The 25,204-nt window shown below is 39.3% G+C and overlaps 1 protein-coding gene across 3 annotated transcripts in view; it reads right to left on the reverse strand.

Annotated features, from left to right (window-relative positions):
• Positions 1 to 878: 878 nt before the first annotated feature.
• Positions 879 to 25,204, reverse strand: part of lmtk2 (lemur tyrosine kinase 2) — a 37,172-nt gene continuing 12,846 nt past the window's right edge. For 2 of the 3 annotated variants that reach the window (XM_034031503.3, XM_034031502.3), the window contains 11 exons: positions 22,938 to 23,014; positions 22,439 to 22,557; positions 20,928 to 21,015; positions 15,022 to 15,155; positions 11,426 to 11,510; positions 10,517 to 10,638; positions 9,451 to 9,600; positions 5,107 to 8,314; positions 4,242 to 4,380; positions 3,037 to 3,288; positions 879 to 1,207 (listed from right to left, as the gene is read on the reverse strand). In XM_034031503.3, the coding sequence (XP_033887394.2) occupies positions 1,179 to 1,207; positions 3,037 to 3,288; positions 4,242 to 4,380; positions 5,107 to 8,314; positions 9,451 to 9,600; positions 10,517 to 10,638; positions 11,426 to 11,510; positions 15,022 to 15,155; positions 20,928 to 21,015; positions 22,439 to 22,557; positions 22,938 to 23,014 (4,403 nt within the window). In that variant the 3' untranslated portion in view covers positions 879 to 1,178. Of the gene's footprint in view, positions 1,208 to 1,382; positions 3,289 to 4,241; positions 4,381 to 5,106; positions 8,315 to 9,450; positions 9,601 to 10,516; positions 10,639 to 11,425; positions 11,511 to 15,021; positions 15,156 to 20,927; positions 21,016 to 22,438; positions 22,558 to 22,937; positions 23,015 to 25,204 lie in introns of those variants that run through there. The other variant, XM_034031500.3, reaches the window with a different exon arrangement.

A 25,204-nucleotide genomic window follows, 5' to 3' on the forward strand; every position in this document is an offset into this window, starting at 1 on the left:
AATAATACATGAAAGCGATCAACTGCATAATCTGAAAGACCTGGTGGAGGTTTTTTTTTTATTTTTTAAATTAAAAAAAGGAGACTAACCCTAATTTACATGTATGACACTAATGCAGACAAATGCTACATTGTCTTTATCTTCATCACAGTTCAAAAAGATATTTAGGGTAAATGTTACAATTTGTTTTAAACAAATTAACCACAGCTACTGAAATGGCATTCCCCAGTTAGCCTACTGCAATGAACACCCTCCATTACGAGGTCTTCTCTAACATAAGAATGCAAATTACATTCTGGTCAAAATGGTAAAGAGCATCACTGATTACATACAAATTAGAATGACTGACTGCCTCCTTTATAACTGTTTGAAAATTCCATACCAATGTATTCATTTATTATTGTTAAATCATGTATGGAAGAAATTTGCTCAATTACATACAGTAATAAACGTGTGACTCTGCAAAAAAAGTTTCCTGTTCTTTTTACTTTGCACAGGTCTGAGATACCAAACTTTTTTTTTTTTTTTTTAAGCTGCAGGGAATTCATTTTCACACAAAACACCATGTTAAAACCAAACTGCTTTTGATATACTGTAATGAGAATGCTCAATGAGGTTTCTATCACTTTTATTGCTTAAGTTTGATGTTTTCATTCTAAGCGAATCTATTATGTAGAGCTTTAACCCATGCAAGCCAAGGCTGCATAAAATGTTTATGTTAAACAAAGCCAATGACTAATGCTTTTGACGGAATAAAGACTCAATACTCAAAAAGCCTGGATGTAAAGCAGCTGATGCAATGTAAAGCAGGAGACAGGAATGCAGAACAATTTCCTTTATCTGTACAGTTACTTTTACAAAATAATACTTTAAATAGCTTCTTTTTTTAAATCAAATCTGTTCATTTCACTGATTAGTTGAAATGCATGTATACCAATGTATACTAATCAGACCATAACTGAGGTTTCATCATCTCCATTGTTCTCTTTTGCCACTTCAACTGCGTCCCTTCTAGCAGTGACGACCCACAGACACCAGCAAGTGAGGTTTACGAGAGGACGACAGAACTTGGAAGAATTCTTCATCTGGATCTTCTTTTTGCTTTTAAAAGGGGTTTTACATCTTAAAATAAATCATGTTGAAAATACAGACCGATTCAATCCCAGATGATTGGTTGTTCAGTCTTTTTCTCCATCCTCACTGCTTCCTGAAAAGATGATGAACAGAGATAATATATATATATATATATATATATATATATATATATATATATATATATATATATATATATTGAACATGAAACTAAATATATAGTGCTATTATTTAGTTTATAAAAACAACAAAATGTTTGTAATAAAAGCACAAGTGATACTGAACCATCCTTTTTAGTACAGCTACTTAATATTTTAAGTTTTATGGCTCAGAAAACTGGCCAGTCAGATGACATCACACCATACATCGTTGCCTCTAATGCTGTGATCCGAGTTATTGAAACCTGCAGGTCTTTCAGAAAAAGCACATCTGCTTAATTCACACAGTGTCTGCGTCTCCACACCCATGGCCTTGACAGAATGCGATCAGGCAGTGAGTCTTGTTGTCCAGTCATATTTTCCATCCAGCAGCCCAGAAATTATCTATCTGGTGCACTGTGGTTTCACAATGGAAATTTGTCTTACCTTCAGCATTTGTAAATGCATTTTAAATATCAAACAAACCCCAGAGGCATTTGTATTTACTTTAATCATAGACTGATAAAACCTGTTACAACATTGACATTTCCTAAGAGTGTGCCTGATATATCACAAGAAAATCAGCATTTAGCACACGTGTCCAAGAGCTGACTCTGAATGAATGCTGCCTGATTGTTGAAGTAGCTTGTTCTGTTTAATTCTATTAAAAGCTGTCCATTCACTGTGCAAACGTGTTTTCTGCACAGCAACTGAACATTGATTAAAGATGCAAGGACATATTTTATCTATGATTTTTGCACCTGTTTGAAATTCAAAAGTCAGGATTCAATCTTCCCACTCAACTACTTGCATGCAAAATAAAATGGATGATGTACATTTCTCAATCTGCACATAATTGTGTTTTACTGGCAATTTGCTTGGGCCTTGTATACATTTACCTGATATCTTACAGTAGCATTTGCATCCACCCTCAATGAAAAGGCAACAGTTAAAACCAATGTAAAATCTCTTGTTAAATAGGTAAGATAATAATATATCAGATCAATATTAATTATATTTCATTCATACAATTACCCCTCATGTTGCTTTACATTATAGATCGAATTCAAACTGCTCTCAAATTAAAAAGAAAACAAATTCTGAAATGAATCTCACAATGAACTGCATCTCTAACAATCCGGAGTGATTATACCAATAAATGTTATGCCATTGATACTGTACGGCAAGAAGTGGCAGATGTGTCTCAGCTGTTTAAAAAAAACACATTACAGTGCTATCCATTAAACAGTGACTCATTTCACATCACAAAGCTTAGAGGCACAAGTCACTGTTGCCATGTGTTTGGTAACAGATTAAACTAAAATAGCATCTTACGTCATCATGACAACGAAGCTGTCCTTTTTAAAACTGATCCTGCAGCAGTTCTGGTGTTTCTCCACATGTAGCATACCATTTACTACCTCATTAAAAAGGATGTCTGTGCCATAGCAAAAATAGCAAAAGTGCTCTTATTTTAGAAAAAAAAGTCATACCTATAACTTTAAAGCCCTTTATAAAAACATGTATCGGAGCGTTAAACTATCAAGGAGATTATTACATACATATGGTTAAAAATACCACAATATGTAACAAAAAAAGGTGTACCAATGAATACTCAAGAAAGATCAGTATGGCTCTAGAGCAGGGGTCTCCAATCCTGGTCCTGGAGAGCTGGTGTCCCTCCTGGTTTTTGTTCCAACTGTACCCTAAATTACTTAATTGGACCAATTAAGTGCTTATCAGAAGGCTCTCCAGGAACAGGATTGGAGACCCCTGCTCTAGAATAATCCGAGGTTGGAGAACTCGCCTCCTTGCTCCACGTCGGAGTCGGTGAGGTGTGTGAGTGAGAAGCTGCTGATGCTGGCTGGAGAGATGGAGAAGCGGGAGTACGGGGAGGAGCTTGCCCAGCTCTGCTCCGTGGTGCGGGGGGGTGGCGGGGGAGAGAAGTACCGGGACGACACTGGAGGAGACGCTTTGGAAATGATCAGCTGACTGGCTGCTTTGGAGACGTAGGAGGGCTCCGGAGAAGAGAAATCATCGTCCCATTCAAAGCCAGCGCCTGCACAGGGAAAAAAAACATAAGAAATAGAATCTGCACATTGCAAACCAGTTTTACAGAGTAATAGCAGTGCATATATATATATATATATATATATATATACACACACACACACACACACACACACACACACACACACACACAATCTGTCAGGGATAGCATCCTGTCACTGGTTTTGCAGGTGCATATGTGGCACTGCAGGGAGAGTTTGGATCCACGAACACTCCCCTTTGTTCCTTTTTCTTTTCCAGCCGGATGCATACTCTGGAGAGAGACGGGTCAACTTCGAACCCCAACATTACCGAGCGCTTGGTCAGACAGAGCTGACCACGTCATGGCCTTGTTTGTTTTAGGTTGTCTGTGTGTTTAACCAGGACAACTGAAATGCTTAAATAAGAATAGTTTTTAATTAGGGGGGGGTTTGATCCAACTTAAAAAGTATAACAAGGGGCATGTAGAGTATGAGGTTCCTGGAGCAGGAACACTTGGTGGCCAACTTTTGTTTTCTCACTATTTTATTTTGCATTTTTCAGTGTGTTCCTGTTACACTATGTGCAGTGTAACCACTCAACATGTTTATACCATCGCTGGTACTACCATGTGTGCACCTTGGATCAACCCCGAGCCTGGGTTACCATCGCTGCAACAACAATTAAAGAATTTCCGCTGTGTTTCTTTGCTGTAAATACTGTGCAGCATTTCTCAAAGATAACTGTTGTGTACACCGTCTTAATCCACGGATACCACGGCCCCTCTTACATCAATGACAAAAGAAAAAAATGAGCCATTCTTTTTTATATGTCCACTTTTTTCTATATACAGTACTATCATACAAGATAGCAATCATCGTATGTATAAACACAAACAGCGTCATAAAAGGTGCAAACACAAATCTATTTCTTACCCTGAGTTTAACTTCAGCTGGATTGTGTTGTGTTAATACGCACACTTACCTTCTTCATCTGTAGAGCTTTCCGAGTGGGTGAAGCGGTTCAGATAACCAGGACTGGAGGAGGGTACGGGGCTGCTGAACTCAGACACTCGGCTGTTTGAACCGGCCGAGTGGTCACCCAGCTCCTTTGTTGGAGTATCCTTGGAGTGAGAGAGACAAAAGGTTAATAGTCTGGAATAAAGGTTACTCTTAGCTGATGGCATATTATTAGATAGAATGCTAGATTCAATTTCAGCAGCTAATGTAATTGAGCAATTGCACAGGGATTTACAGAATCTCTGCAACCATTCAACCAATTTTTAATACCATAAATGGCAAGTCATAGGAGATGGGGTCATACAGGCCAAGCAACCCAGCAACTTTAGCAATGATTATGCTAGAAGACTAGAGATGCAGGAATTGTGATTTCTGCATTTTGAAGATATGTACAAACTCATTTTTTAAATAAAAAAAAAAAAACTGTAGACATAAATCTGTACCATCAGCTATCAAGGAGATTATTACATACAAATGGTTAAAATACTGCAATATGTACCAAAATAAATAGTGGTTTCTTACTAACAGGTTCCAAAAAGACATTTAACTGTTCTTTCAAGGATAAAAAAAAAAGAAAGCAATTACTCATCGCACTCTTCTGACTCGCGGAAACAAAACTTCAGCCATCAAAAAGAGATACTCATGTAACAATATGTGGTCCTATGATGCATGAAATGTGTCCAAGTTTTTTTAGAACATGGAATGACTCAATGTTACTCAATGGTTTTCTTTCTTTGACGAACAGAAGAATTTCTTGATTGCAATATATTGCTGCTTAGTGATTTTTTTTTTTTTTTTTTTTTTTTTAACACTGGCAATAAATACATTACCTGGTCAAAAAGATAAACAGTGACATCATCGAAGAACGACACAGCCCTTCTGTTTGATTCAGACTCGGCCTGTTTGGTTGACTGTGCGGCTAGGGGAGGCGTCAGCTTTAACAGGCTTTTCAGGTCCCTGCCGTCGTCGTTCTCGGTCACCACGATGGGGACAGGATGCACGATGTCATCGTCGCTCTCAGAGCTCTCGCTGAGCAGATTAAACCCTTGGGGGTCTTCATCCGAGTCGTCGCTATTCTCATCCTCCTCATCAGCATCAATCCCATCCTCCGCAACCTCTGGGAGATCCAAAGCGTCCAACTTGCCCAAGTATTTCCCTTCGACATCGGGTTCCTTAAGCTTCAGGACTTCATTCTGGTTGGACGCCACCAACTTTTCATCCACCTTGTCCCCTGAAGAGTTAGACTGCTGCATGTGGACCGAGACAGCTGGCATGTCTGCAGGTTCAGATGTACTGCCCTGAAGCCTGGCTTCAACATCAGGAAGGGGTTCTGGTGTCCTGATGTGCAACACATCACTGCCATAAATAGCAACCTTAGTTTCTGCATTCAAGTCATCTTCCATTGTGCGTACCAGCTCTGGCAGACTGTTGCCTTTGAAGTCTAAGACCTGTGATACTGCATTCCTTATTTCTGCCGATGGCTCTGGAAGCCTATTATTAGTTGGTTCAGTCTTTTGTACCTGCGAAGATACAAGAACTTCTGATGGTTGCATCCTTTCTTCCAGGCATGCCGTGATTCCAACACTGGAGGTGTTTTTAGTGTCAGTGTGTACGCTGGGACTACTGTCATCACTAGTGAGGAGAGTAGTGTCATTAGAGTTAGAGTTACCGTTGATGTCTTCAGACTTTCTATCCATCTCCGAATCATTATCTGAGAAGTATGCAGAATCCCGATATGAGTTTTGGTTGGCATTTGAGAACAATTCCACTGAAGCCCCAGTCTGGGACTGAGGTTCACTGCTCTCTGCATCCTCTACATCCATATCCATTAGAGTATCCACCTCTGAAACAATGATGGCCGGAGGTGGTAAAGAAGCAGGAACCTGTTCTACCTTTGTGTTAAGCATAGTTTCAATGGGGGAAGGCCCCTTTACAACAGACTGGAAATTCCATTCAGGAGATTCCAGATTCTCAGTTTCATAGCCACTGTCTGCAGTTTTATAAGGTGGCTGGAGTTTCTGAGGAACAGCATGCAGGTTTTCAGATGGACCAACTAAGACATGTACGTCCAGTGAATCCAACGAGTCAGGCGTTTCAGCTGATTGCTCGATTGTCAAAAGAGTCGTAGATTCACTGTCATCGAGTAGGCTGTCTTGGCTTATCTGGTCCGAAAAAGGAGCAGAAGCCAAATGCGAGGATGCATCTTCTGATACATCATTAGTTTTGAAGGTTATTAAAGGCTCCTCGGATGAGCAACCATTGGTTTGTTCCATCAGCGAACTTGCAGACAGGATACCGCTGCTCTTAACGTCTTTAACCATGTTCCTGATCAAGCTTTCATTGTTGTAACTCTTTGTAAGGCCATTTTCCAAGCCAGCATTGCTGATATGCGCAGAATTTGACGCATGGCTTGTGCTCATTGCAGATTCTTTGATTACAATTTCAGGTACATTTTCTTCAGACAGTCGTGAACCTTCTAGAAGGCTGTGATTTTTGGCATCATTGCACGAATTGTCACAAGTGGCACTTTCCCGAAACAGAGGGGATTCGTGGCCGTTGGTGGGACTTGATGAGACATCAGCACTCTCGGAGGTAGAGTCAAGAGGAAAATGAGTCCCTGCTTTCGAGGATTTGAGTAAAACGCACTCTTCATCGAAGGAGTTACTACTCTGTAGTGTGTCACTACAGCTTTCAGCTATAACTGGTGAACATGAAGGCAACAGTGTTTCTTGAACTAAAGGCTGCAGAAAATCATTCAAATCTGGAATACAAAAGTCCAAACATTCTTCCTTTGAGAAACTAGGAACACTCTCATACAACAAAGGGCTTATTGGCCCATCAAGTTCCAAATCTTTGTTATTTAAACTGTCCCCATAATCCATTTTAAAACAGTTATCTGGGAAGCTATTCAAATCAGCATCTAAAAGTTCAGATCTTAAGTCCATGCTATTTCTAGAGGAAGATGAGGGATCCTTCATTAAGTTTTTCTCCTTCAGAAATAAGTAGTTATCTCTCAGTTTTTCTGAATTCAGTAACCGCATATCATTAGGTTGTTCTGTAATACTTTCCATGTAAACGGTCTCCTGCTCACCTCCTAAAAAAGAGGAATTGAAGTCTCTTTCTGTTCTATTTGCTCCAGACTCTAAGCCAGACTCCTGGATGCCAGGGGTCCTTTGTATGTGATTCACATTCAGTTCAGGTAGCTCAAGGAAGCCCCTGTTCCAGGATGCATCTTCCGATTTCGTGCTTTCTCTAAAAATGTTAGTGTGATAGGGGCTTTCTAGATCACTGGAAGCTTGTGACCCAACCTGGCTCTCTGGTAAATTTGAGTCCTTGGAGTCTATGCTCTGGTAGAAGAAATCAACATCCGTGCTGGATTCATCCAAGCGTATATCCTGGAGGACAACATACTGTTGCGAATGCCTGTCCTGGTGAACCTCTCGATCATTGTCATGTGGGCCTGTAGGACACTGATTTTCATCTACCTCCAGGCTGCTCTCTCCTTGCTCCTCTAACTGTATATAGTACTCACTCCCCACTGACGGTTTGTGGGCGTCAAAGACAGGAAGCTCCCCAGGAACTCCAGCAGAAGGACCCTGGCTCCCGGCATCACCCCCCTTCACTGTGCCAGACTCGGAGAAGACGGGCTTCTCGTACGGGGGCACAGGGAAGAACATGCTGTGGTAGTTGACAGTCGTGTCCATACTGGAGGGGCTCTGGTCCTCAAAGTGGTCTAGCTTGGCTGCCTCCCAGACATACTCAAAACTGAGGCCTCGGCTAGTCTCTGTCACTGTCAGGACTTCGTCCATCTCACGGTGGAGCCCGTCGTCCACAAACTGCTCCAGGATGGGGAACGAAGAGTGGCTCATGGTGGATTGTCTGTTGCTGGGGTTTGGTTTGAGCGCATTCCACCTCTGCTCAAAGTCATCCTCGGACTCCTTCTGGCCTTGCATGCGGAGGTATGTGAGCAACCTGTGCACTTCTTCAGCTGTGGCCCTCTTGTCTGGAGAAAGCCAACAAAACTGCAGCGCCTCATACCTGCAAGAAATCACAACAAGTAAAACAAAATATGTCAGTTACATAATACATACCCCCCACCTCTAAGTAACATAAAAATCTCCTAAAAATATATAACATGTTTTTAATTGAGGCAGGCAATAACTCTCACGAAGTCAAAAATGGTGTTTACAAACCAAGTATTAAAGCCATATACTACAGAGTGTAATAATGCAATCTACTAATGCTGTGTGTGCATGGTGGTTCAAATCAGGTCGCCTGTAGATTTTGCCGTAAAGTTGCCACGTTGGCGATTAAGCATTTACAGTACGTAAAACAGAACTTTGGTTCTGTAATAAAGGCTTATTGCTTAACTGTCAGAATCTGCACCGGTCTGTTGATCTCGCAGACCCAATCCTTTCATGGGACCCGCCCCCTTTTCTTGTTTCCATAGTATGTATATACTCCACTCACTGGCATTTTATGCACACAGAAACTAGTTCCCTGGCTTTTAATGTATATAGTTCCCTTAGTTCTCTGGCACATCGATTGTACATTAGTTCCCCTCCCATTACATGAAAACAAAGCAGTCAAAAGCAATGTGTGTGGAACATATACACGTCTCCTCATGTTGTTTCTCGGTTTGAAAATGTTGGCCACCATAAAAGTTAACTTGGCCACCAGGTTTTGAAAGCTAGTGGCCAAATGCCCACCAGCATACAAAGTATACATAGAAAAGGTACCAACAAAATAAATAAGGAATTTAAAAATTCTACTGTGTACACTGGATTAAACAGGACTAAATGGAATCCATTGTGTCAACAGATGTAACTAATGTTATTTATATTATATTTTATTTTTTTTCTCTTATAATTACATTATAAATACAATTTCAAACTATAAATTCCATAGAAAGAATATACTGATAACACTTTTTTGACAAACTTTGTCATCGTGACTTTAGATTAATTTTGTCCTCCTCATTTAAGGCACGAATACATATGGATACATTACGATGTACGCAATAGAAAAAGCATTTCACTTTTTTGTTACCAAACAACCACTATTAGCCCTTTGTGTGACTCATTAAAAATCAAGGCAGGCAGGCAGGCAGGCACAGAGGCAAGGATTTGATTTCTGTAGTCCATGCGTAGGACTTTGTAAAAACAAAGGCTTACCATCTGTCAGAGTAAGGCAGCTCCACCTGGGGCTGGAAGAGCTTAATTTGTTGTTCCTTTATGACATGGATTAGCACCTCCCTGTCTGAAAGGTGAGGGTACGGTTGGGTGGCGTTTTCAAACAGCTCCCACAGCGTGACACCCAGGGCCCTAAAGAAACAGTCAGGATTATACAGCAGGCAATCAGCACATCTCATTGATACAGAGCTAACAGAATGGCCAGCTTTACTGCCTCCTGATAACCAATCAGGACACAGAACAACCAGGCGCACCTGTTCATCACATCTGAACCAAACTGCAAGAAATACCGACAACTATAATTCTAAGATCAAAGTGGTTTTACATCACTTTGTTACCTACTGTCCCTTTGTAAACTGTCCCTTTTGCTTCCTGCTCATGGGAAAAGTTTGGCTTTAGAAGATTGAGCTCTGCTTTTAAGATTTTCATTACAAACTTCATAAGGATTAACTAGCATTTAGGTACAGTTCATGGTTTTTTATAAAAATCGGGTATATCTACATGGCCTGGAAAAATTTCTGAGATTCAAGCCAAGACTTTAGTAAGCAGGTTATATTCACCCACCCACATACAGTTAAAATGGATTGCATGATCCTGTCCAAAAAGTCAGACACCGATGCAAATAAAATACACACATTACACACACACACACACACACACACACACACACACACACACAGACACACACACACACAGTAATAGATTTGGCTGGAAAGACGCCAGGAAAGCCATCTGGAGACTGCTTTGTGGTCACAAAATATGAACCAGACACATGTTTGAATAAGTATTAACAGCAGCGTTCACCTGCGCCTTCACCGTTTCTAGGAAGGCAGATGACGGGCATCCTGTGTTCTTAATGTCAGCGTGCCCTTTATTGCACACTCACTTTATTGCTCTACCATAATTCAGTGTGAATGTCAAAGCCTTTAAACAGAAGCTTCAGACGGCATTACACTGGGGAGCATCAGCGTACGAAGCTGCTGAATACAGCAGAGAGGTGGTTTTATAGCAGTTTTGGAGACCTGTATTTCTAATACTGGGGACCCACCACACGTTGCCAGGTTTGGTTTGATCTGCGGCTACCACCACCCCATGGATCTCTCCCAGCAGCTCAGGGGCAGTCCAGCGTAGGGACACAACCTGTTCCTCGTCAGTGATAATGTACTCCTCCTGGGGAAGACATGAAACAGGCCGTAAAACATGCATGTAGATATTCCTGAATAGCCCTGTTGTACTATACACATAACATACATTTCATATTTAGTTATAGGAAGTAGAGTTTATAACACAAAACAATTAGAATGAAATTTCAATGAGTCATTTAAAGGACAATCAGTAAATTAAGTTCCACCTGAAGAGGGCAGTAGACTAAAGGATATTGAATTTATTTATTTATTTATTTTTTCAACTACTGTTTGACACACACCCAACACATTAGAAGTGAATCTGAACCATTCAAAACTCAAAGGTAAATGGAAAGAAATGTGTCAAATCATGTTCACAGCTAAAAGTTCCTTGTCCTGACCAGTTCAGTGATACACCAGAGAGAAAGTATGTGCCGAAGATCAATTAAATTTGCCAGCTAGCAACAGTAGACAATGGAAGGTGATGCATGTGAAAATAATTAAAATAATAATATAGCGGTACAGAACGATATAAAATAACTTTTAACAACACACAGAATTCAATTCATAATCATTCATCATCATTTATACTCAATTAGTTTTCTCAATATGATTTGAAAGAAATATATATATACTGCAAGTTTCAAATGGAAACCTTTTAAAAATTATATATATATATTCCAAATGACAAACTGTATTTAATGTTTGACCTTGGAATTTAAAAAATGGTTTCTTCTAACATGCCATCATATCAAAACTGCTGACCCTTGAATGGTAAAATAAACAACATCATGGCCAAAAGCTTCGAAATCCTGAAAAACCAGACAGCTTACCTTGTACCTACTGGCTCCTATTCCGTAGTCGCCCACTTTGACAGTCAAATCTGTGGTAACGTAGCAATTCCGCAAAGCCAAGTCACTTGAAAAACATAAGAGAATAAACAACTGCGTTTAATACGAGCTAGCCTAGGCAGGGCAGGGAGCAGAGAGACGGGAAGAGAAAAATATAAAAAATAAATGAGACGTGACAGCGCAAGGTCGATCGATATCTTGGCTAATGTAACAGAGTAATCCTCATAATGGAACAGGATGGAGAACAATTCAGACAGCACTCTGCTGTAGCTCTATAATTCTCATCTGTCCTCCACCAAATCCAAAACACCACATTAATTCACAAAGGACAATGTACAATTTCTGCTAGGTCTCCAAAGCTTTCCAAAATGTATGTTGAAATGTATTCAATTGAGCATTATGATCCCCTCCCCATGGCACATTGGAGGCCATTAAGAAGAGGAAATGATTAATATCCCTGTAAAGTCATTAAAGAGGCTGAGCTCAGCATGGTATTACCTTATTAATGCAGCTCTGGGCTGTCATGGCACTGAAGGATACTAATATTCTACTGTATGTTTGCACATTGTATTTCATAGAAACATTAAAGTGCTCTGCATTTCCAGTCCAAATTGTTGGACAGAGGTTTATTACAGACGTTTAATCTTCATATTGAGATTTTTGTGTATTTCATTACAGACTAGGAGCATTTAAAAAAAAAAACCTTGAATAAATGGTTTCTAGCATTGAGTTTCCCTGCTCCCCCTGCCCCTTGTCCCCACAAGCAGACACCACTTCTTGACATTTCCTGTGCATCCTGAAGCTCTGGAACACGTGAGAATATAAAGGACAACCAATCGAGAGCCTTGTTAAAGATGACAGGTGAAGGAAACTGAGTCCAGCTGCTTCAATTCTCCCGCTAGGAACAAAATCACTGATGCTGGAGCTTTTCCCAACATGCTCAGGCAGCATCAGGATATTGTTGCCAGAGAGGAAAAAACTCTTTACGGCAAGCCAGCCGGTCCAAGAAGCAGGAGAGTGCAAAGGATAGACTGGGTCTTCACATAGTTGAGCGGGAACAGATGGTATATCACTCTCCACCCAGCCCAACAGGGAGACTGGGTTACAACCAGGCCTCACAGCAATCTTTCAGACACTTCCAAAACGTACCACTTCAAGCTGTCTCTCTCAATTAGAGAGAAACTGTCAGTGCCTTTAAAATTACCAAGACAAATGGATAGATATTTTAAAACTATTTGTGTAGCATCTGCAGAGTACATTATATAGTGCAGCAAGGGTACACCGACATTTCTTCCCTAAAAGGTAAAATGTTACATAAAAAAAAAAAAAAAACCAACACACACCAGTGCTTGTCACAAAATATTTTATGGTGTCCCAGTGGTAATTCATACAAATATTATAATGAGAGGGGTGTTAAACTTAATTGCACACATTTTATTTTTTACTTCCCTTTTTCTATTTGCAACACTATGCCTTTATTTGACCAACATTTAACCATCCCAGATAACAAAAAAAGAAAAGACATGATTCCCCAGCCAAACGTGCTTGTAATACAAAATTCAAACTACCAGCTTTTGAGCCTATGTGAAATTCTAGCTGTTGGGGTCTCAGCAGGGACACATAATAAAATTCCAACAAATAAACTGACACCTTTCCAGGGAGTCTCTCTAAACAGGCTGAGGATTGGACAGCCGGGGGTGTTGATCTGTACCGCTCACATCCTTAAGATGGTTTCCAAGGCAGGGCAGCATGTGGGCAAGCTTCAGTACTACTATACAATAGGCTACATACAGTACCTGCGAGAACTGCTTTGAAACAAAGACCACCAGGCTTATTTTTCTTCTTTGAAACAAAAAAAGAAAAGCAGCAAATAAAGGCAAGGGACAATAACTAGCTATTATTAACCCTTTCATTATGTTTGTCGAGTTGAAGAATGCCAAATGAAGTTGTATCATTGAAAAAGGAATTCCTTAATTGAGTATACACGAGAATAGGACAAAAAAATATGTTTTACATATATTTTGGTAAACAGTTGAGGACTCTTTGGCCTCAAATCAAAACATGTTTGTACTTGTATAACAATACAGCCGAAATAATATTTTTCTCACTTGCCTCACTACAATACAGACACTTTGGTTGCTCCTCAACATTTCTTTCCTACTCACAGGCCTTGGTATTCTTTAAAACAGTTAAGATTTTGAGGTCCCACCAGGACTAAAAGGGTTAAGGCAATTTAATCAGAAACATTTTTTCCAGCATCTCACTCCATAAATAACGCAGTTTTAACATGATTTCCTTTACACATGGATCAAATCGGATAGACATATATAAAATGAGGCTTGCGCTGCATTGCAATTATTGCAAAGTATTTTTAGTATACACATCCCTGGTTACACCTGCACTGTGGTTATTTTAAATGAATCCAATAAAAAAAAAAAAAAGTGCCTTTAAAAACAGGCGCGAGCTACCATGTTCTTTAATTGAATGCATCCAACATGGGCATTGACACTTCCCATTTGCAATGAAAGTTAGCTATGGGAACCCAACACCACCGGACTTTGTGCACAGCAGTAAATCAAGTCAACACGCAACAGGGGGTGGGCAGATATTTTCATTAGGCATTTAAACACCTTCAGAATTTCCCTGCACCTTTTGAGTAGTAACACAGTAAAATCCAAACATGTAACTATCCTTTTACATGAAAACTGCAGAATTGTCATATTCCTGCAACAGTTGACAGACGACACCCAACAATCCATGAAAGTTGTAACTCAATACGCTTAGCCTTATTCTGAGCATGCAAAATAGAAGAGTTTAGCTGAGCACCAGAGATTACTTTACACTCACGTCCCCAGTTACACAGACATGGATATCTCAGGGTAAAAATGAAAAACTGAAATGGTATCGCGTTTCCTTATTTGGATATTTTGGGGCACTTTGTTTTAAACTAAAAGGACTTGCATGAAAACAATTTATTTTTTAAATTAGAATCAAGAATAAATGCACTGACATGTACTATAATACAACATGGTGCTTGAGGTTTCAAAATGATACTTATGGTGAAAGATGATGATATTCCAAGAGCAAACAAGTTAAAATGCACAGAAAATATTAGGCCATGAAGCAGGTCATTGTGTGCTGATGATCGCATATTTCACTTATGCTCTCGTGTCTTCATTTGCAGACCTGAGCTAAACTCCCTTGACCTCAAATTTGAGGGTGTTGTCAACGTGAACTGATGCATACAGCAGATTGTCTTAATAAATACTGGCAGAGCAACCAGTACTCTCCCCTCATACACTCAAAGTGTAATGAACTGAACAAGGCATCTTTTTAAAACAAACTGAAAATCAAGCATGAAAAGTAGAAGCAAAACTAAGCACAACCAGACATGCTTAACTGGGGAACAACTAGGGAATTTGGATTTTCAGACGTATAAGAAACTGAAGCATCTGCATCCTTCAGACATTTTTAGAATACTGGAGTTTTATATCACAACTGCGCATTTAACTATTCTCTGATCCCTGAGCACAAGCTCAATGTAGCTCTTGCTACAGAAAGCCATGTTTAAGGCATACCTGTGCACAAAGTTGTGTTTGTGCATATGGGCGACTCCAGCAGCAATCTCGCAGGCCATCTTCTGCAGCTGGAGAAACTCAGAGCTCCCATAGATCAGCTCCTGCTGGCTCAGCAGATAGCTCTTCAGGTCACCCTGGAAAACAAAACAAAGACGCTGGCAAAAGTGAAGAGCACCTACAGTGTCACCCAAACACAAGGGAAACAAATACACCCGACCTGGACTACTATTCAGCAAAGCCAGTTTAGTGCACTTTATTCAGTTAAAATCCCACATAAATCTTTTGTATGGTAATAATCCCCAATGAAAATTCACCAGTTTCTGTTCTTTAAAGCAGTGATGCGCAAAGTGGGGGGCACGGAGAGTCAGTAAGGGGGCCTCAACTATGACTAAAGGGGCAGTTCTGTAATTTTTTTTTTTTTTTTTAAATGCTACAACATTTTAAATAAATACATAAATGACAACTAATTAGTCCAAGTTCTTACCTTTCAAATGAGTCATTCTTGGCCTTGTTTGACAGGAGAAATTATGTTTGAAGTGAAACTGCAGTAAACAGAGCCGAAATGGCGGCTACCATGTATGGGGTGACAAGTATAAAAAAAACACTAATGTTTTACTGCTGTTTTATTCCGAATTTAATGTAAATCGCATATTTTTTCCTAGATTTAAGCAAAAAAGTCCAGATTTATCAAAATACATAAATGTTAACAAACACATTCTTAAGTCTGAGTGTTACTAAAACCAGCACCTGCATTTAGACTGTAAAATACGCATTTTCATTAAAACCGAACAACTTCACTCTTCATAGTTTTGTGTAGCATTGGCTTTACTGTTGGATACAGAAAGGCCACTTAATCAAAGCTTGCATTTCATCTTTCCAGTAGGTGGCAGCAGAGTTTTTTTTTTTTTTTTTTCTTTCAGCTCTGATAAATGGCATGATGTTGCAATGTTACCTCATTGCATCCTGTATGAAGTGTGTGCACAATACCAGAACCAAATAAGAATGTGAAAGTGGAATCAATTTAGCATTGTGTTATTACAATCTAACAGAAAATATTTAAATCAGACAGCAATCAATTAACCTTGTATTACCAGTGGGAATGTTACAACAATTATAAAAAATATATGTGAATCAGTGATAACGTATTTACCAGTAACATCAATTGCAATGTAAATCTATTTGACTTTTCTTCTAGTTTGTCTCTCAGCACCCATTTTCTTTAAGTTTTTAAAACGTGCTGCACTGCACTTTCACGATTCCCTCCTCCACCCTGCCATGTTCATCTAAACATTTAAGACAATCTCCTGTGCAGGGATTTATTCTGAAGCCCAAATCGTTCTTTGGGGAAATCAACACACTACAGATTTCTAGAAGAACCTCACAAAATCGCTGTCTGGCCTGTGCCACTCGTATAGCATGCAAAGGAAGCCCATGTTAGTTTCAATTCTGATTGCATGCGAGTGTACGAAAACAGCTGGCAATGCAGAAACAGTGAATCAGAAGTTAAAACAGTTAGTCTAAAGTCAACACCCCGACCTACATTTATAATACTAGTTTATTAACACTTTTTTTTTGCATGGAATACTACAATTCAATTTCAGTCTAAAATTGGTGAGGCACCTTTCTATTCATGAAGTGATATTCCTTCTTTTACTTGGATACATATCAGTGAGGTTAGACACTGGTAAAGAAGATTGTTGAGTGTAAATTGTGTTCCCTTACAAACTCCCTCTTCATCCTCATATTCAAATCTTGTTTCGAACAACTTTGGTGAACTGCCTCTACATAGACCCTGCAGGTGAGAAATATTCCACAGCACTTGATCCCCCCCACCGAGCAGGGGAACATGGCCCAATCCATATCCCACCTACGAGCAGGGGAACATGGCCCAATCCATATCCCCCCCCCCCCCCCCCCCCACTGAGCAGGGGAACGTGGCCCAATCCATCCTAAAAACTTGCTGAAATTTGTATTTCTTTCCTAACCTACAATAATGTGTGGGGTACACAGCTCTACTTTAATGCAATTTAGTATGGTTGAAGATTATTATATTTTTTTTATAATAAACTTTGTAGCCCTTAATTCTTCTGTAATGTTAAACTAACCACCAAGTATACGGTGGTATCTCCCATGGCTGGCAGGGACATATTAGGAGTATTACCCAGATGACAACCAGCAGCTGTAAGCAGAATTAGCTCATTGGAGCTAGCACTCAGTGGATAAACATTTAGGTAATTGCTGAATATGAAATAGAGTAAAGCAGCTGCTGGTTTGTAACAGATACAGTACAATGTCAATGGTTGTTCGATTTCCTGCTACCAAATTTAACCCGACGTTGAATTAACATTAAACAAAACACAGGCATCAAATACAGCCTGACACGGATTTATGCTACACTGTACATTGAAAGTATGTCTCATTTAGTAATTGGAAGTTTCCATTCTGCTTTTTATTCAATATAGCTGCAATATAAACTCAACCGAAGGATTTTTACTACGCCTCTGAAGTGGGGATTTGAAGGATATGCGTCATTTGGCTTCAGTGTTATAGCTGGACTGAGCCAAAAATGTGTTGGCTTCCTGTTTTGATCACTACACAGGAGGACTCACAGGAAACACGCATGTTTAATTCTAGAGAAAAGAGCATTCGACAATTATGAATATTTAGAATCTAGCAGAGCTTTAACAGATTATTGTATGTCCTCTGGGCACATGTCTTAACACATCCCAAGAACGAGGGACAAGGCATAGGAAGAGATACAACTAGGCATAGCATTGCTATCACAGGAAGACAGGCACTATTAGAATCCATAACATGGGACACCATCAGGCTACCGAGGATCTTGGGGATTAATACCAATAACAGAAAAAAATATATTGTATCACAAAAGTCTTCTTGATAAAACTAAACTTCAACAGAATTAGTTATCGGGACAAAATTTGAGGCATGTGTTCCTAAACAGTGTTTCGTTTCTTTACCTTGTCCATATCATTAAGTTGTCAGTCATTGCAGCAAAAGCTGTGTATGCATTGAATGACTGAATGAATACCACAGCAGTGTTTACAGGAGCTCTGGGCTGGACAGCATTGATGACAAAATAATCACCTAATTGGGCAAAGAAAATGCTTTCCTAGTCATACAACCAAAGAAGATTTTCTTTAACAAAATAATCAATGTAATAGTTTTTTTTTTGTTTTTTTTTTAAAACATCATATAGTACATATAGAATGATGTAGTTGGAAGCAAGTAGCCTTGCCGACAATTGTGTTAGTGAAACGAGTCCCAGATGAGAAACTGCTAACTAAACTACGTTGTATGTCTTACATTTAACATTAATGACTGAGTGCTATTTTTAGTCATTTGTTTTCCTGCATCCGCTAATCTAATAAAGTCACAAAACAGCTCTTTTAACTCCAAAAAAGCAAGGCAATTCTATACCGGACTACAGCTATATACAGCTCCTTGGAATGCTTGACATGAAAGAAACTATATACATGTTTTGTTGTATTGTGCTTTATTTCCATTTCATCCATAACTATAAAATCACACAATACTGGTGCATGTAGTAATACTTTGTATTCTTCATATTCATTTACTGGTGGAAAAAGAGGGAGTCACTCACATTTTACAATTCTATGACACGGCTCTGCTGACCCAAGGGATCTGAAATGCACTGCATTACGCTGAAGGGCTGCTTGGCACAAAACAGGCAATGTCAATTCTTTGCATGACAGGCAAATCTAGATGGCAGTAGGAAGCCTCGAAGATTTGCAAGTCCCTTAGTAAAACGAGAAGCTGTCATTCAGCAACACAGCAAATGGCATTCTGCAATGTGTTCCAGTTGTTCTGAGCGCTTATAATTTGTATGAAATGCAATGAGTCAGGGGTACTCATGGTTACAGCTCAAACATGGGGAAACACTCATAAATCATGTCAAAATGATCTTCCATTCCACAAATTCCCCAGTTTTTACATATCATATTTACAGTTGTTAGACATCACAGTATTATTTTTAATATGAAATATGTATAACTTTAATATAAAAGGCCAATAAAAAAGACAACTACAGTACCTAATTCTATTGACCTAGTATTCATGTGAACACCTAAATCAAAACATCTAGCCCATACGTTTTGAAAGCCGTCAATTGAATGGTATCCCAGATACTAACAAAAGAACACTTGAGATGGAGAGCAAAACACAAAACCTCTCTAGGCACCTCAAATATATATAAAATGAATCCTTGTTTTTACTTTTAATACACAAAAGTGGGTAACTTTGGGTATTCTTAAACTTCATTCTATATTCTAGCTTCATAACTCAATTAACTTATCAAGGAGGCAGTGTGGTCCAGTGGCTTGTAACCAGAAGGTCACCGGTTCAAATCCCACCTCTGCCACTGACTGACTCACTGTGTGACACTGAGCAAGTCACTTAACCTCCTTGTGCTCCGTCCTGCTAATGATTCACAGTTCACAGCCTACCTCTGTAAAGCGCTTTGTGATGGTGGTCCACTATGAAAGGTGTTATATAAAATAACAGATCTACTATGAGGATTAAAGTTTGTGCACTAATTTCTGCATTCAATAATTTACAAACTAATCACTGACCTATGCCAATATTATGGCTTAGATCAAATCCAGTGTGTGTAATTTAAATTAGCACAGTGGTGTAATAGGAAATTGCAATTTGCTATAAATATATTCTGAATAAATATCACCGTGTCAGACTGCAACGTTTCACAAAATATTTTACAGTACAGCATTCTCAAACTTCATCTCGAGAGACAATATACTAATTGTTGCATTATTCTGGATACGTAATATTAATTAGTCATTTGGCAGATGCTTTTATCCAAAGTTAGAGACTAGGGGTGAACTATGCATCACAACTGCTGCTGCACAGTCACCTTGTTTGTTTTACGTCTCATTCGAAGGACGGAGCACAGGGTCACACACAGCGAGTCAGTGGCAGAGAACTGGAATCCTCCGGGTAAGAAGCCCCTAACCACTGGACCACCAAGCCTCCTATTATAGTAATATCTTAATATAATACTATGGTACACATACTGTTTACAGCAAAAGCACTTAGACTAGCAGCCAGCAACCACTTGCTTACTAGGATAGTCTTCTGTCTGCACAGCTTGTTTCCCTGTATGATTATAGAAATTAGCACCTGGCTCACGGAGAGCACTGAAATGAACTGTGATTGCCAATTTAGGCAGTGTCCATATTCAGGGTGGATTACTGCCTTCCAGAATCCAACAGGTTCAAGTGTAACTATAGCCAAAGGACTTAAAGAAATAGCCAAGTAGTTTTTTCACAACTCTCAAGGCAAATCTTTTAAAGAGGCAAAGCTGAGATGAAAGGTGGTTATCGACAGTATGTGATGACTAAACAAAGTCCCTTAGGCATCTGCTGGGTAACCACAAGGAAAACATATTAAAACACGGACATGGCAAGAGGTACAGCTGACCTTGGAGTAACTAAATCGTATTTTGTGCTAGGTTCTTATGAAGTCTTATACAACATCTTTGTCATAAATTACATGAATTTGGTTGGTGTGGTTCTATAAGCAATGCAAGAGTCAAACTTCAGTACCAGTAGATCTATACAACAACCAAATGTTTTTTTTTATATTGTTGGTCTGGAATTTTGTATTGAAATTCAAGTTGCAGTTTGGGCGAGAGGACTGCAAATCGAAGCCGAGCAGTTCGGCCCGCTCAAACTGTGCAAAATGATTTTTGTTACAATACAAGAATCGCTATACACGTATTAAGTCACTAAAACAAAGACTCAGGACTGTACTCCTAGTCTATGTTCTTTGCACGGAATGACATCTAAACACACAGCAATTGGTTGCTTTCTCATACATTATTAAAGACTTCCAATAAAAATCCAACTTACCAGTTCACAGAACTCGAAGACCAGGAGGAAGGGGATGGCCTCCACACACTGCCCCAGGCACTGAAGTATATTGGGGTGCAGCAAAACCCTATTGGAAAAAGCAAACCATCTTATTTATACTATGCATGCTATTAGAATCAGACAGCAGCGTCTGCAGGTTCTTCTTCAAAGTGTATTCTTGATCCATACTTTGGTGGCACAGTAGATTGGTAAAAGAGACCTGTAATTCACTTATATTCCAGTGGATGCAAGCATGATATGAGCAGCACACATTAAATGTTTTAAAATCCACATTCCCTTTGGCTTATTCCAGTTCCATTTTCATTTCTAAAACCTTTTATCCACTTGAGAAAGTCTTGAACGCCATAGATCAGACAGCCGTGCTATCTCAAAAGCTATTAAGAAGGCTGTGTGGTTCAGTGGTTAAAGAAAAGGGCTTGTAACCAGGAGGTCCCCGGTTCAAATCCCACCTCAGCCACTGACTCATTGTGTGACCATGAGCAAGTCACTTAACCTCCTTGTCCTCCGTCTTTCGGGTGAGACGTAGTTGTAAGTGACTCTGCAGCTGATGCATAGTTCACACACCCTAGTCTCTGTAAGTCGCCTTGGATAAAGGCGTCTGCTAAATAAACAAATAATAATAATAATATAATAATAATAATAATAATAATAATAATAATAATAATAATAATAATAATAATAATAATAAGAGTTCCCATGCTTCTCTGCCGGATAAAGAGTCTCATTCCAGTAAAAAAAAAAAAAAAAAAACCTCTAAAGGATAGAGGGAGCTGACTCAGTATCTAAGGTGGCAGAAAAGAATTACAAAAGGTGTAATGGTAGTCAGTGGTAACAACAAAGTGATATGTAGAGTCAATATCAAGCTCTTGACCTAATCTGAAGACCTGTTGTAGTATCTCAGTTTGCAGAGAGGGGGTGATGTAGAACTGCTTTGTGGATTTTGTCAGCTTTAGAAGAGTACAAAAATAATGTGACATTTCATTCCTATAGCTACAGACAACAATTCTAGTTAATTAATTCAGTCTCCCATTAACATTCATTTTAAACAATATTAGATAATCATGACCTGCCCTAACATTCAACACCATTTGGTCTTAATGAACGCCCTAATTGCATTACAAGCTGGAAGATTATAAGGCAATAACAATTGTGCCATGTAATAAACTCAACTAAAACAAATTGTCACCCACCATATCAGTAGGTGGAGGAGCGGAGAAAATGTACATTATTATTCACCTTTTGAGGTATTATTAATTTTTATGCCACTTTTCCATTCCATTCCATCCCATTACACTGCAGGGCTCAGCTAAAACTAGGTTCTTAACTATTTAATTGGGGTCAATTAAATATATTAAATCACATCAATGTAATGAACTAGAAGAGCAAAGGTTGCCAACTCCTGACCATCAGTTTTATTCTTTGCAATAAATAAATATAAAAATCAATAGAAATCGATAAATAAAATGAAAGATGGCTCATATGAAATGTACCTGTATGGGTCTCCATTTTGTAGAAACTCATTTTGTTCTTTGTCGCTGGCGTTGGCCTTTAACTCCTTCACTACGACACTGGCTACTCCAGGATCTGTATAGATCTCACCAAGAAGAACCTTAGAGGAAAAAAACAAGGTAGGCACAACTTCATGGCTATATAGAGTCTGGCCTTGGTCACACAGGAAACCTGCAGCTTCCTCTAAACAATGGGATTACAGCATGGAACGTGAAACAGGGCAAGGACACTGAGGCAGGTAACAAAGGATGTTTGTGCGCTAATATCACATCAGAGGGCTGTTGTCATCCGCCCTCCAACTTCAGGAAAAGACACGAGGAAACCGACGTCACAGGGAAAAACTTGAATCACGCATGCCTCTCTCATGCAGCACGTTTGAATGAAAATATTTACAGCTATCTCAATTCCGGCTTCAAAAAAAAAAAAAAAACACACTCTTTCCATGCTAATCACATGACTGCAAAACACAGGAAATAGTACCTTCCCAAACCAGCCGTTTCCGATTTCCTGGATATAACTCAGACTGTGACGTGCAACTTGCGAAGCCGGAGATCCATCTGTTACGTTAAAAGGGAAAAAAACACAAGCGTTTGAATATTTGACACTGAATGAAGATAAAGCAAAATTTAATATCACAAACAATATTAACATTTAAAATGGACTTGGTTCTTAAAAACAGAACTAAAACCTGAGCTGGTTACCTATACACTGTGGCTAATCAAGCTTGTATTAAAACCTGGAATGAGTGAAACTACATTAGGAGTCTTATTTCCATCCCTGCATTTACAACCATTTTCACTTTAGCTATGGCCTATTTTAAGACATGTAAAAAACACAAGATTATAGTTTTACTGTAGCAAGATATGGGTCGTCATTTTTCAAAACAGTGTATTCTTAACAAAAAAAAAAAAAAAAAAAAAAATCTTCTTGAAAAGGTTATGCAAGGTACCCAGAGTGACCCAAACAAATTCTACAGAGGTATAAATGTGGGTAAGAAACTGATGTAGTGGCTGAGCATAATACTGTACCACTCTGGGGACTTTTTGTTTGTGCCAGAAGTACTCATTTAAAATCCTTTTTCTGCCAAGAGTTCTGCCTGGTGGGGGCCAGGGGGATAACATGTTTGGTACTTCATCACAGACAACAGCAGGTAATTTACTGAACTAGCACATATTAGCTAGAGAGGCAAGATAACAAGGGTCTGAAAATTATAAAAGGCTGAACTAAACAAAATGACAAACAAAACACACAAGTCAGGGATGAAAATAAGACCCACATTGCATAGCAGTTTCATTCACTCCTGGTTTTACTATAGGTTTAATAAGACACACTTGAGCTTCCTATACACACTGTGGCTAATCAAGCTCATAGTAACACCTGCAATGGGTAAAACTGCTATGCAATAGGAGTCTTATTTCCATCCCTCCAAGTCACCAAAACATAATACAGTAATCAAACTATTGGAATCTAACAGTGAGAGATTAGATTAATGTAAAATCTGCGCCGTATTCTATAATGCACTGGCATGAGTGTGCACAGTTACTAATCTCTGAAATTAGGGTGATTAGCTTTAACCTTTTCATGTATGAAAGTAGTTTTCATTAAAAAAAAAAATTCATTGTTATATGGGGACAAATGGCATCCTCATACAAGTTGGTCACGCATTTGCGTCTTCCCTATGTCCCCATAGAAAGAGGAGAATTTTTTTTTTTTTTTTTTTTATCCATCCCCATATGAGGTATATAATAAATTTGTTTAGTGCAGTCGGGTTTGTAGTTTCATTTTGCAGATATTTATGTGCAGATCACTAAAAGCCAAAGGTAGCGGCTTCACTGGGGACTTCTTGTGCTTGTCTAAGGATCGAGACGTCATCGTTCTCATTTCTAATCTCTGCTCTGCATTTAAGAGCAAGATACCTCGCTGGTATTGTTAAATATCAATCTGCACCCATGCTGTTGGAAGTTTGTTACCCAGCAAGTATCCACTCTGCTACATCCTATTTACAGTGCAGGAAACCCCAAAAGTGACAGACGTGCAAAACAGGATGTTTACAACAAAACCATGCCAAAGGTCACGTTGGTGAGCGCAGCGCCAACTTCACATCCCAGTAAGGAAGTCCCTGAAATGAAGAAGGGCTGTAAAAGGAAGAAACGGACATCTGTCCAAACCAAATATAACCTGCTGCTCCCTGTACACTTGGCACCAAACTTGTCATTTTACACCCCCACCCTGCACCTCCCTGCAGCAGTGCGTGCTTGACTGAAATACATCAGCAAGCACTAAAAGTATTAGCTGTTCTCTCAACACGGAATTAAAACATGAACACAAATGCAATCTCCACAGGAACACAGTGCTTGGCACTGCTACTCTTAGCTGCCTCTGTCAGTTTTGAACTCCCTAAATACAAATTAATTTTAATGTTTAAATATTGCACCACAATTGTATAAGTTCTACAGCACAAATCAAAACCTGTCTTGGGCCACGTGTGGCTTAGAGAAGAGGGTACAGTAGTTTCCAAAGCCCAATTCAAATCAGACTGCACCCCTAGATGCAGTGAAGTCTTTTGACCCAAGGACGAGGAGGCAGGCAATACTGCTTTTGAGATCCCTAGCCCACTCACTGATTTAGTATGGTTCTCAGGGGCAGTCACTTGACATTCAGCTTTAGAATTAAAATCTTCCATGAATGAAATGCAGAAAGTCAGTTTCTCAAGTGTCAGCATGTGTTGAAAAATACATCTGCGCGCC

This window comes from Acipenser ruthenus, chromosome 13 (genome assembly GCF_902713425.1).
Source record: "Acipenser ruthenus chromosome 13, fAciRut3.2 maternal haplotype, whole genome shotgun sequence".
Taxonomy (NCBI): Eukaryota; Metazoa; Chordata; class Actinopteri; order Acipenseriformes; family Acipenseridae; genus Acipenser; species Acipenser ruthenus.